The following is a 13,951-nucleotide window of genomic DNA, read 5'->3' as shown; positions in this document are numbered from 1 at the left end:
TGTCTCAGGTTTGATACTTTGCCCATCGGGTTTGGGTTTGTTTGTCATTCCTAGTCCACATGGCGTCTTTTGATTGAGTTATACTTTCGTGTAATCATTTGTACCGATCAGATGGTTATATTTTTTAAAACATTGGTCAAGTGGCTATTTAAGTAAGGGATATTGGATTTATAAACCTTAGCTTTCACCATTTGGCTGAATAGCTCCCAAGTTACGAATTGTACCACACCACTCCGAACTTTCAACTTATTTTCTTCTGTCACTCTCAAACTAACTGAACCCTAACCTAGTTAGCTGATATCAAATGACGTGTCACTAAGCAAGTGTCACATCGGATGCCTAAAAAATGCCACGTCGGATGTTACGTCAATAAATAAGTGCTGCATCAGATGCCACATCACTAAACAAGTGTGAAGTGCCACATCAGCACAAAAAAATAACTGAGTTAGGGTTCAATTAGTTAGGGAATGCCAGAGGAAAATAAGTTGAAAGTTAGGAGTGGCGTGATACAATTCGTAAGTTGAATGTGTTATCGACAAAATGGTGAAAGTTTGAGTTATTTAAATACAATATCCTTTTAAGTAAAAAAAGGTAAGTCAAAATGGCCATTTTCGTGATTTTCTCTCCAAACACCACCCCTGAAGTTTCAAAACATTGCAATTAACCCCTAGGACTTTGGCCAAGTGATAGCAGATGAAATTTGAAAATATGATTGGTCACTTAACAACACTTTACATGACAGAAATAATGCACTGAACTTGCAAGTTGTATCACCATATATTATGTCTTTTTTGGTAGGAACAAACAACCTGCTGTATTCCAATAGAGTCCACCCTTGTCCTTAGCCACTTGTCACCTTGCAATCTGATTTTTTTTCTTTTTTATTTTTCATTTTCTTTACTATTAAATTTCTCCATCTCATCAATCTTACTTTAGTGAGCCAAGAATTTGAAGATAGGGCGTAAGCCAGGCAAAACGGTTGGTCGGGCAATGTGTCAAAACGGGTTCAGTTAAAACTGGGTTCAGGTCAAAACAGGCCATTAGCGCATGACCGAAGGAATTGTCAAAAAATATGCACATTTTTCCTTTAAATCACATCTACGGCTAAAAAGAGCAAATCTTTAAAAGCAAAAAATAAGCTCTGGTACACTTAAATAAAGAACCGGCTTTCCATATAGTCTATTCAACAGGAAGTATATTTCCTCACAAGATTCATGATACTTATCCGAAGCTGAAAACCGATGAATTTTCCCATTTATCTCGATCCAACTTGATCCCGGGCTCTTTTTTTCCACACAAAGATCTTTCATAGTGGATCGTATTCTAGCTACCTCACTCCATCTGTTTGCTTCGGCAAACATATTAACTAAAAGCGTATAATATCCACTGTTATCCGGTTCCAAAATCATCAACTTATCAACAGCAATCTTAGCAATTTCTAGATTCTTCTGAAGTTTACATCCACCCAATATCGCACCCCAAATAACCGCATTCGGTTCCATTCTCATTTCTTCTATCACTTGCAGTGCGTCTTCTAGTAAACCCGCCTTGCATAACAAATCAACCATACATCCATAATGTTCGATTTCCGGAAGAATATGAAAATCATGAATCATGCTCAGAAAACACCTTTGACCCTCTTTGACCAAGCCCGCGTGCGTACACGCGCTCAAGACGCTGATAAAAGAAACCCCGTTTGGTTTTATACCATCTTTCACCATATGATTAAACATTTTTAATGCTTCGTTCGCGTAACCATGCACCGCAAGCCCTTCGATTACCGAGTTCCAACAAAAAAGATTTTTTTCAGGTAGTTTATAAAATACTGCAAGAGATTGATCTAAGCTGCCACACTTTGCATACATATCAATCAGTGACGACCCGATATAAACATCGAGTTTTAAACTATTATTTTGTATATAACGATGTATCTTTTTGCCTATGTCGAGTGCCCCGAGGTGAGCACAGGCTGAGATAGCGGTAGCCATGGTTACTTCATCGGGAATGATACCGTGTGCTGTCATATCATTAAACGTTGCTAACGCATGTTGGTATAGTTTGTTTTGAGAGTAGCAGTTTATCATAGTCGTCCATGAAATCAAGTCTTTCTGAGGCATCTTGCTGAACAAAACCTCTGCAGACTCGACATCTTTTATTCTAGCGTATCCGTCGATCAAAGAGTTCCATGAAGCAAAGTTTCTTTCAGGCATTTCATCAAACAGTTTCTTCGCAGAAACTAAGTCTCCAGCCCGTGCATGAACCGAAACCATTGAAGTCCAGGCAAAGACATCCCTCTCTGTCATTTCATCAAACACCTGGCGTGCGTCAAAGATCCTCCCCACACTCGAATAAAAATCGATCAACGCTGTCTGAACAAACACGTGAGATTTGAACCCAAACTTCCATATATGCCCGTTAACCGCTTCACCGATTCTTGAATGTGCAACTAAAGCACAACCTTTAATAACCGACGAAAAAGTATAGCTAGTGGGAAGAACTTGAGCACTTAACATTTTGGAATAAAACCGAAGAGCTAGAACCGGGGAAGAACAACAAACACACGCTCGGATCACAGCATTATACACAAATACATTCGGATGATCCATCTGCGTAAAGGCTCGAATACCATAATCCATCTTGTTAAAGATGGAACAAGCTGACACAAACTGGTTAATCATGAAACAATCTTGATTGTAGCTGTTCTTGACAATGCAGGCGTAAATACACTCTAGTTGTGTCGAATTCGAGCACATTTTCAAGTAACTGATTATGTTCTCCTTATTCATGGCTCCCACAACACCTGGGAAAATAAAATGATGAATCTTTATGTAAGTCTTTAACAAAAATGTGGCACAGGCATTTTATCGAACACCTGGAGCGCACTACGAATATTGTAGTGTTAAAGACTGAAACGTTTATATTGTTATTTGGGTAAATCAGATAATCAATGAATTTGAATAAAACTAGGGAAAGTTTGAATCTTTAAACCTTGTGGTGCTGCAAAACTGGTGATTGGTGAATGAAGTTGTGTTGCTGCTGCAGTAAAGTGGGAAGAAAGAAAGTGTGTAAGTGAGAAATAATTGGGAAAATGGTAGCGATGAGAAGTTGCAATCAAATCGGTTAGTTTGCAGGGAAAGTTCATCAGCAACAAACTTTTGTGAATAATTTGGAAGTGGGAAAAGGAATTTATATAGCAAATAGCGACAAGAGACCTATACGCTACATAGCGAATAGCGACAAATAGCGACCACTATTTTATAAATAGCGATACACTAGAAAAAGAATTTTGAAATTTTTTATATGTATATTATATCAAAGTACCTTGGTATATATGCTATTTTACATGTATATTTAACAAAAACTTATAAATCCAGCTATTTTATAGCTATATCTAATTGCTATTTACATCAAAAAAAAAAAAAAAAAAAAAAAAACTATCACTATTTGTCGCTATGACCCATATAGCAACACTACGTCGCATCGCTACATAGCGCGCTATAGCGGTCGCTATAGCCGCTATAAACAACTATGGTTACACGGGTTGAATAAGGAGCTTATTTATCATAAAGCCAACTTTTATTACCAAATAATAGATCTTCTAAAATAGGCAGGTCAAGCGATTTTGGGTAAAAATGAGTAATTTTGGTACCGATCGAGAAAAAAAAATTAGGATTTTAACATGTTAATATATATAGCATGAACCCAAATTCATACTACTACAAAAGGTATACATTTATAACATGTTAATATATACATAAAAAAATTGACAAAGAATATTAGTTGATGGCTTGAAACAGAACCTGAAAGTTATGCCCTTTTATTTAATAAATTCAGGTGCTCTTTTCACTTTCAAATGCTTGAGAGTACGATTCGGTTATGAGACGCAATCCCCATGTCTGATGTCTAAATGGCTCCTTCCAAGGACTGTAAAGTTAAAAAAAAAGTTATATTAAATTCGCAAATATTTATTTTCATTTATATCTCATTTAAAAATACTTGAGAGTTGAGACTTGAATAAATAAGCATGTATCTTTGATCCTTAAGAGATGATCTAGGAAGGGTATTTAACATGTTTTTAGATACTAAAAGGGGCTTATGGCTAGTTCCTCGATGTAGCGCAGTAAAAATATGTATTTTCAGATAAGCCAAAAGCCATTAAGGGCAATCGGGTGCGTTCATAAACATAATCAAATTGATTAAAATTAACCAAGAAGATGCCACGCTTGCGGTGTGCACATAAAATGTATATATGTGTGGGCGCTCGGGGGGCAAAAGTGAAATGGTACTAACTTTAACGTTATTTTACTAATTTCGTGAAAATAACGTTAAAAGCGGCGGATGGTTAATCATGCATCATGTGGCGACGTTGATAGCTAAAAGACACGGGGGTACATGCACCAATCAGTCTCTGTCCCGATTGTTTGAGTGTTATGTGTCTTAGGTCCAAGGCTTGATACAAAACTACAATCGAGCCGGGGGTCTCACTGGAAGCAGCCTCTCTATTCCTACGGGGTAGAGGTAAGGCTGTCTACATCTACCCTCCTCAGACCCTACCTTAGCTTTGCTATTGGTGGGATTTACTGAGTATGATGATGATGATTAAAATTAACCAAGAACATGTACTCACAACTTCTTGTGAGACAAAGAAACAACAAAAATAAATAAATAAAATACGTACAATTGTTTGAAATATGTGAAAGCATACACCTTTACACAGATTGCATCACCATCATTGATATCTTAGGTATCTGCCATAGCAATCCACATAGGCCTGAATTTAAAAAAAAAGAAGCTTAAACTTATAAAGCAACTTATTGTTGCATGTTTAAAGAACACATGTCTGACATTTGGTTGGGAAGAAATTAGTCCTTCACTCCTTCCCTTTTACTTAGCTATGTAACACGAATTACACAAACTCGGCTCATTTAGACAGTTAACAAACAACATATAGAGAAGTAAAATCAAAGCAATCTTTATTTAGCGTATTTATTTGACCCACCACCATTTTTATGTTCCTTTTTCTTGAATTTTATAAACAACTGATGTACTACGTTGGGTCATCAAGTAGATTCAAGTCATCAGCTTTAACAAATCCATCAGTGACCAAAGTGTCATCAAGTAGATTCAAGTAATTACATCTGTTCAATTGATCACCAATGACAACAACACACATATACCATAAAGAAGCCTAATAACATCCTACCACTACCTAAACTAATTTAAAATATCGCAAAATTAACCTTCGACATGCATTCGTGTCAAATGCATTTAGCCCATATACCAAAAGTCCAAAACCAAATCTTTAAGTTTCGCATATAATATTGCACTCATGTCATCAGCTATTTTAAAATTTAATTTAAGTTCCAAAACCTTAACATATGCATATATGTATAAACAAATTATAAATCACCAAAAAAAAAAAGATAAATGCTTACTACAAGATTGTTTCGCCTTTTCTGTTTGTTGAAAAACAATTTAGGCCCCTTGTGATCCTACTTATTAAGAAAGCAAGTAGGCTACTTAAGGTACCAAAGAAAATACATGTTTATGGTACCAAAGAAGATACATGTTATTATAACTGTGTCGACTTTCACCTTGTCATTATGCTGACATGACAAAAAGAGCAAATCAGATTAATTGAAAATGATGATGTGAATTGTCTCACTTCTACACTCAGATAAGAGTGTATGTACGAGGGAAGAAGAAACATAACTATGTTCGGTTAATCTAGTTGGTTTGCATACCATGTAAACTATGTTGTCAAAGACGCAAAAAAAGCGTGGGCTTTTTTAAGAAAAGCGCACATAGAGAAAAAGAAATATAAAAAATATGTTATGCTTTGAAAATAAATAAGATTCCACATATAAAATAAAAAAAAACTATTATATATGCCATTTAAGATCATGTAGCTAATCGTTAGTAGCAAAAGTTTAGGACTTATATGTTGGAAGTTTTGGGTGTGTGAATGAAAGTCTCAAAAGGTGGTAAATACTTTGTCCCGCATTGGTGTGGGAACAAAGTGAGTGGTTGTTTATAAGGTAAAGCCTTTACTACTTCATTGTAGCTTTATGACATGTTTTACCACAAGTCCTACCCGCACGCAGGGGGTGCAAAAAATGAGTTTCTGAACTGGAATTTGGTTGAACTCGTACGTCCTGCGGACACGAATGCAGCTCCAAAAACCCGGGCCCGCGTGAGGCATTTTTTGCACTCGGATTCGTTTTTAATGGTCATCAGTGCTGTAAACTTAAAAATCACCTCACCTTTCGCGCCTGAACACTGTTTTCTCAAAAAAAAAAAAAAAACCATTTTTGCGCCTAGGCTACCACGAGGCACTATAGCCTCGCTTCGCGCCTTTTGCGCTTTTGACAACTATGCATGTAAACAATATGGTTGGTGTTCAAGGATAGGTTTGTCAGGTTTTGACAAACATTATGAGCCAAAATCTTAACTAAGGTTTAGAGGAATGACAAATCGGCTTGGTTTGATGGTTCGCTTTTGGCAGTTTTAACCAACTTTTATTAAAAAAAAATCATAATCATTACTTTGTATAATTATTTTTAAAATGACCATATGGTTCACAGTTATAATACATATACGTAACTACATGTTCCAAAATAATATATGTATAAATAATAAAAGTTAACTATGGTCGGCCCCAAGTTCAAACAGATCCGAACCATTAAACCCGCAAACCTCCAAAACCGAAGTGTCAATTGGCTCCGTTTTGGGGGTTCGGTTAATTAAAAAGGTTCATGAACATCCCTGCTATGAAGTGTTACCATATTGAAATAAGACCTGAATATTCTTTCACAGGACTGTCTTACATTCACATCAAAACAAATTGCAACCTATCCTAACAATATAGAAACCCTAACAATTCCTAATCATATAGAAACCCTAACAATTCCTAATCATGACAGTAACCCCAAAATAAATAAAAAAAATCATTAAACTAAACAACAACCTGGTAATAGAAAACACATCGAATTAAATTAAAAAAAGAAACAGAGAGTGTTTACCCGAACAGAGGTGTCATTAAAGGAAGAAGACGGTTCTTTGTCACCGAAACTCTCATCATCGTTCTTTAGTTTCAATTTTGTGTGTGTGTACTGATTCAGGATCTGTTTTGGATTTAAAACCCTAATGAATGGGATTAGAGAAACCCTACTGAATGGGACTCTGCAGGGGCGGATCTCGGTGGGGGGTAATACTACTGAGTGTTATTATTAGAGAGAGATGAAGAAGAACAATGAAATATTTTGAAGAAAATGACAAGTTCGGCTTGAGTTGCAGAGAGAGACCGGGAAGAAGATGACACTCTTCGTTGATATTGATATATTTTGATTTTCCTTTTTCTTTTTAGTTGTTATTTATCTTTATCCCACTTTTCAGACGGTGTTCTTTTTAAAGAATGTTGACAGACGGTGTATTTTACTAGGTATTTTGTTGCAAGTTTAGTCATTTACACCCAACCCTGTTAATTGTTGACAGGCGGTGTCCTTTACTAGGTATTTTGTTACAAGTTTAGTCCTTACCTAGGTATTTTCTTGCAAGTTTAGTATTTTACACCAAACAATTAACAGGGTTTTTTAACTTGGATTGGGTCTAAAGGACTAAACTTGCAACAAAATACCTAGTAAAGAACACCGTTTGTTAACATTCGTTAAAAAGGACATCGCCTGAAAAGTGGTATAAAGATAAAGGACAAAACTTGTAATTTTTCCTTCTTTTTAAATGTTAAAAGTGGGCTGGACCTGGGCTCCTAGCCTACTATTGTTTCCTATTTTATTTTCATTTACATAGGTGACTTTTCCCGCGCGATACGGCAGAAATTTGGTCGGTATCTTTTTGGTTCATTATGTTAAAGAATTCGATTGGTATCGATTCGGTTCGTTACAGTATTGGTATGATACTGGCATTTGGTTGAAACTTATGATATGTCCAAAATATGTGTTTTACATTGAAAACCATAAAAATGAATACCGGTGTCAGTTCTAATAATAATTATATTGGTATCGATTTCGGTATCAACTCGATTCATCGTGGTACTATTTTGAAAAATAAACTCTTTTTTAACAAAGTTTTTATGGAAGCATTGTGAAAAAAAAAATTATTAACCATAGTTGGTATTCATTTTTATAAACACAGGTATAATGAATGAGACTTATCGAACGAAAATCAAATTAAATAAACTAAATGGTTTCAAACCATATAGATTTTAAACTATATCTGATAACATACTAATACCGATATGGTCGTTGTTCGATCGGTATCGCTGTATTGGTTTTGTGACACCAACCGCTATAACACCGACACTTGATATAGCCTACGATACAATATAAAAAACTCTATTTCAAAGTTCGAACATAACCCAGTTTTTAATAAAATTTACACAGAAACGTTAAGAAAAGCAGTCAAACCCAACTACTTATTTAGTTTTTAAAGAGAACAAATGCAAGTATAAAATCAAATTAGTAAAAAATTTAAACATATTAAATGTATATATCATATATATAAAATGGTTTTATATAACTAATACAATAATAAAATGATAATTATAATATAAATAATAACTATATTAAAATATCTATATGTAGTTACTATTTATGAACAACGAGTTAACGCGAACCCGCGCGTTGCTGCGGGGCAGTTAAAACCGAGGAACGCACACTCGCTAAAGTAGAGAATACCCAAATGCATCGGCAAACGTTTACCGCCTATCCATGTTTACCGGTCGGCAAAACCCACCGGCGGCGATGTTACCGCGCGGTAAACCGCTTTGCCGAGTGGATTTGCCGCCCACTCCGGACACCCTAACAACTGATCAAATATCACCATCATATACACAATCTGTATCATCCAGATACCTCCACTAAAATCAACTCTCACATCTCCGCTATTCAAACTTTCAGTTTTTTCTACACACTCAACACACAACAAAATAAATGGCCTCAATGAAATTAGTACCACACCGCCACCACAACAAACCACCAAACCACCGTCACCACTCACCACAACACGGTTGAACTTCTTCAACCCTGAAGTCATGACGGTATAGGGATGTTTTTGTCAGATCGTGACTTCAACCAAACACGCCTGAACTTTTTCATCCGACGCAACCGGAGGGACTTCGTAATATCGTTGTGCTGTTCCACCATTTGTTCCAAATGAAACGCCCTTTTGTCGTAGAAAAAATGTTACATCTGTCTGAACCGGTTTGTTTGTTCTTCTTGGTTTTTTAACTTTGCGTGAATCTCCTTCCTCTTTTTAACTTCTTTGGCAAGGTTACACCTCCAAAAATCCTCCATGCTTTGTAGGCCTGTAAAACATCATTATTGAACCATTATTTACTGGATCTTTTTGTTGTTGCAATTTTTTTCTTTAATAAATAAATAACTAAAGTCACGGAATTTTGGAAAACAAAATTATATTGAGTGCGTGAGAGAAAATTAATATTTTTACATGGTAGGTGATGATGATCAAATTAAAATAAAAGATTATTAACTTATTTACATCGGCCGTCTCTTGTTGTTGTACTGCTGCCCGTGGAGAAACCGTGGAGAAAACTGAAACCTCGTGCCAAAAATGTTGGTGTTCTGCGGCAAAATTAATTTGCGACTGAATGGTATTAGTGACTGGATTTCTGAAAGTAACTCCCCTCACACCATGAAAATTTTCACTCCTCTTCCTCTTGTTGAGTGGTTGAAAATGAGTCTGAAAAAGTTTCCGACGGGTCATCAAATTGTGCCTTAATTCCTCAAAATCGTATACAAATCTGAGATTATGACGACTGATGAATTATGAAAACGTACATAAAACGCGATGACGATGCCTGCAGTATTTTCCGTCGGCAAGTAAATTTTGGCACTGATAACCCGTATTCATAATCATCGGTTGAGATGTTTTATACAAATCGAATTCGAATTTTACGGGAATGGAAATTGACGATAAATTTGTTCAGCGTTAAAATTGACAGCAAACATAGGAATATAATACCGGATTTACGATAAGGAAAGTGTAGGGAAGAGAGAAGCGGCCGGAGGAAAACCGTAATGATCGACAATGAAGGATGTGTTACGGTTATGGGAGGATGCATATGGCGGTGGTGAGATGACGTTGATGGATGTCCAGTAATTTATATACAATTGGTTTTTAGGTTGCATTCTTCTTGTTTATGGCTTGCCAATCCTTACGTCATATGAAAATGACAAACAGAAATCAAAAGAAGTAAATATATCAAAGGTGGCGCTGGTTCATATTTTAGTTTTAAATTAAAGGTGGCGCTTATACATAATAAAGCATATTTTAGTTGTTTTTAATCATTGAAGCAACATGTCTGAAATTTTAGGAGGAGAGGAAAAGACATCTCTTTTGGTATTTGTATTTATATATAAATAATATATATAAGAATTAATCAAATGGGTATGTGTGTTTGATTTTTTAAAAGTTACAACTTTTCATTCTAAAGAGACAACCCAAGTTGCTTTTTGTAGGGTTATATAATTACTATTAATATAGATAATACTATAATATAGATAATAATAACTATATTAAAATATCTATATGTTGTTACTATTCATTAACACTTACTATTAATATAGACTAGTTTTTTACTATCGCCACGTTGCGGCGAACGTCTTTTGTTGTTTAGTCTGTGTTTACATGTGTCTTGAAATCACTATGAGTGCGATGTGCACAGAACCGCTGACAAATATAAAAAGAAAATACATAAAAAACCTATAAAAGGTAATTAAAAGAAAATCAACCAAAAAAGTTGTATGGTAATCATGTTGTTTGTATGAAACCTGTGGTCAGATATGAACAAATAATACTGGGTACCGTTAGTGAATTTCCTGACCAAAAGATCTTAAGTACCAATTCGGTACGACTTTTCGCTTTCTTGGTACCGGTTCGCTACCGGTTTTTACCTTCATATACCGGTACCGTAACTGGTATTTTCGGTACCAATACCGATTCGATATTGGTTGGCACCGAACTCATTCCTACCCCTGAAACTAAAAAAAGAAATCATTAAAAATTAAAGAATATCAACAAAAATAAGTTGCACGATACCGTTGTTGTTCGTACGGTACACGTTACCAGGGATGAGAAAATGGTACCGGGTAGCAGTACCGAATTTCCCAAACCAAAAGATTTTCAAAACCAATTCGATACCGACTTTTGGCGTTTTCTATACCAGGCTAGTATCAGTTTTTACCTTCATGTACCGATAACCGTACCGTTACTTTCGATATTAGTACCGATTGACACAAGCTTATTCAACTTAAAAGTAAAGAATATAATAAAACTATTAAAAAATATATGTTATTAAGATAATTAAAACACTATTCATTTACTTCAATTTTTAATTTTTAACTAGGGTTATTCCCCCACGAGCGTTGCGCGAGCAAATCCGGTTTAATTGTGAACAAACCAGACTGTGGCTCAGATTTAACCAAGAATTCAAAGTGTAAAGTGGCTCAGATTTTACATCATTGCTAGTGAGAATTAGACTAATGCATACAAATCAAGGGAATCACAAACCGTCTATTGAGGTGCATAAAACCATCTTACAAAAATAACACCAAAACAAAGCAAAAATACGCACCCAAGAGAAAATCAAGTTTTCTATGGCTCAGAGCTTCCGAAAATCGGGGCTGCAAGACGGGTTGCAGGTCAAAACCTACCATCCATCATCCTTGTCACGCCACCCTCATAAATCTTTGAAAAAAGAATTTGAACTCATGACAGCCAATCGAAAAAACCCATGATCAGGGAAATAAAGAATATAAGGGCAATAAAAGGGGTGGGCTGGGGAAGGTGTAACCGCCACGTACAAATTTGGTGGAGATCCTTCATTGGGGGCATCAACCAATCAGAAGAATCACTGTTCATTTCGTTCACCAATTAATAGTATCCAATTAATAGTATCCAATAAAACCTGCAAAATACACAACAAATTTGGGTTAATGATGGTTATATGTATAATAATAATAAGTTAACATCTGTGAACAATAAAGTAATGATTTAATGATCATTGTTTTGTTTCTTTAAAATCACAGTGCAGGAAAAAAAACATACAACCTATGAATGCATAATGTAACTTAACACAATATTTGATGATAACTGGCTATAAATACATTTGTTTGGACCTTTAAAAAAATATTTTCTTATCGAATACAATGGGCTAGGAATAAAACTTTACTTCTAATGATTATAAATTATAATGCTTGTTTTAATTGTTTGATACTTTAATGATATAAAGCGTCTCGTTTTGACCCAAACCATTTATTGGGTATAAGTATAGCAGTGACGGGGAACTATTTACATTAGATCCCGTATATATATATATATATGGGATCATATTAAATTTAATTACTACGTTTTTAACTAAATGCTTTCAATTAAAGTCATATTAGAGGCCAAAGAACATCATGTAACTAAATTGAAAGTCTTGGAGACTATCAACTCTATAGATGCAGACAGTTTTAGTATCATTTGGACTTTTGGAGATTCAAAAACATGCTTTTCCGCGTGCCATTTTAGCAAGAATGAGGGCACGTTTGCAAATTAGATTTGAGGATTGCAAGCCTGCGACTTCATTCAACTGATAACACATTAATTTGTTTTTCTTTTGTCATGTTTAAACTATACCTAGAGATGTAAACCAAAATGTAAGAATAAAAGCTTACCATAAGTTACCGAGAAACTAAATGTCATCACAGCCCGCAACCTTTGCAAGAAAACAAAGAACTCCAACCTACAAAGCCAAGGCATTTTATGGTGATATTCAATAGAATGCTTAAAAAACCAAACAAATGATGCAATAATGATCTATCGTAGTAACGCTAAAAGGTTGAAAACCCGCAAATTCATATCCATAAACATCTCTAAGTATTGGAGTCAATAATTAAAAAACTCAAAAACTTTCCTGAAAATAGAACGGGTAAAGCGGGTACAATAAAGTAGTTGCCATTGACAAAATAATCAAGCATTACTCAGTAAGTGAAGAATAATGATATAGGTTGGGATAAATTGACCCAGATAGTTTTTTTTTCCTAAACTTATATGAATTCTATAAAATTAGTGTCTTGAACAAAAAACTTTATAATTCTAATCATAATGCAGTTATATTAATCATAGTTATTAAAGGCGAAGCACCATATAATTCTATATGTGGTAGCAATTTATAAGTCATAGGAACCTTCAAAAAGGGCTAAATGTCTGGAAAATGATGGAAAAATAACTCACCACAATTACATCGAGTCTTGTTTTGAAAGAAAATGTCTTCCTGGTTAATGCAAGAATGATGATAAGGTTTTTAACAATCTCAATCTCTGCAATTATGAAACAACCAACAAAAACCCCAAATCATTATTTAAATAATCAACACCCAAAAAAACAAATCAAACCCACCTCCACTAAACATACCTCAATTCTTAATTGAATCACTGGCACTAAACCCTAAATCGGCCAAAAAAACTGACGTGAAGAGTTTGGAGGAGGCAAGGAACATACCTCTGTTGTTCTTAAATCACTTGTACCAGAGAAAACCAAGTCGACCAAAGCTGCTCTGAGTTGGGTAGTCAATGAAAATCCATTTCGCCGGTAAACGTGACAACGATACACAGATCGACCACCATCGCCACCATCCATCGTCGTCTGAGCCAGAGACCGTCGTCACTGACCGACGGCCGGAACGTCAGGACAAAGGCGGCGGCGGGCGGCGGATCTGTATTCATCGGAATTCAATCGTCGTCTGGAACCAGGAACCATCGCCACTGGCCATCGGCCGTAAAGACAGCACACAGTCGACGGTGGGGCGGTGGGGCGGTGGGGCGGCGGATTTAATCGGTGTTCGTACCTTTCTATTTAGCCAAATGAAGAAGATAAAACGAAAAGAAAAGGGGTGTGCTGGAAAGAGGTGTAAAACAGCACGTATAAATTT

At 35.6% G+C, this 13,951-nt stretch overlaps 1 protein-coding gene and 1 long non-coding RNA gene across 9 annotated transcripts; both read right to left on the bottom strand.

Moving 5' to 3' along the window:
• Nucleotides 1–993: 993 nt before the first annotated feature.
• Nucleotides 994–7,335, bottom strand: LOC110908501 (pentatricopeptide repeat-containing protein At1g06143). 8 transcript variants are annotated; one of them, XM_022153452.1, is made up of 5 exons: nucleotides 7,023–7,335; nucleotides 4,679–4,771; nucleotides 3,801–3,924; nucleotides 2,989–3,036; nucleotides 994–2,800 (listed from the first exon to the last, which is right to left on the bottom strand). In XM_022153452.1, exon 5 carries the CDS (start codon nucleotides 2,784–2,786, stop codon nucleotides 1,122–1,124), a length of 1,665 nt encoding a protein of 554 aa, XP_022009144.1. In that variant the 5' UTR covers nucleotides 2,787–2,800; nucleotides 2,989–3,036; nucleotides 3,801–3,924; nucleotides 4,679–4,771; nucleotides 7,023–7,335; the 3' UTR covers nucleotides 994–1,121. The 8 variants fall into 8 exon arrangements, with proteins under 8 accessions (XP_022009144.1, XP_022009143.1, XP_022009147.1 ...); XM_022153451.1 differs by having other exon boundaries at nucleotides 2,989–3,033; XM_022153455.1 differs by having other exon boundaries at nucleotides 2,989–3,033; nucleotides 4,708–4,771.
• Nucleotides 7,336–11,425: 4,090 nt separating this feature from the next.
• On the bottom strand, nucleotides 11,426–13,938 carry LOC110908502. Its single transcript, XR_002574662.2, has 4 exons — nucleotides 13,522–13,938; nucleotides 13,255–13,340; nucleotides 12,696–12,763; nucleotides 11,426–11,944 (listed from the first exon to the last, which is right to left on the bottom strand). It is a non-coding gene; the product is annotated as an uncharacterized LOC110908502 (long non-coding RNA).
• Nucleotides 13,939–13,951: the final 13 nt, after the last annotated feature.

This window comes from Helianthus annuus, chromosome 14, assembly GCF_002127325.2.
Source record: "Helianthus annuus cultivar XRQ/B chromosome 14, HanXRQr2.0-SUNRISE, whole genome shotgun sequence".
In the NCBI taxonomy this organism is placed as follows: Eukaryota; Viridiplantae; Streptophyta; class Magnoliopsida; order Asterales; family Asteraceae; genus Helianthus; species Helianthus annuus.
The sequence above is the reverse complement of the archived record's forward strand: the minus strand, read 5'-3'. Positions and strand labels throughout refer to the sequence as shown.

What these genes read in the sequence shown, in the direction of transcription:
- LOC110908501 (XM_022153452.1), bottom strand. Translation starts at nt 2,786, where the DNA reads ATGAATAAGGAGAACATAATCAGTTACTTGAAAATGTGCTCGAATTCG.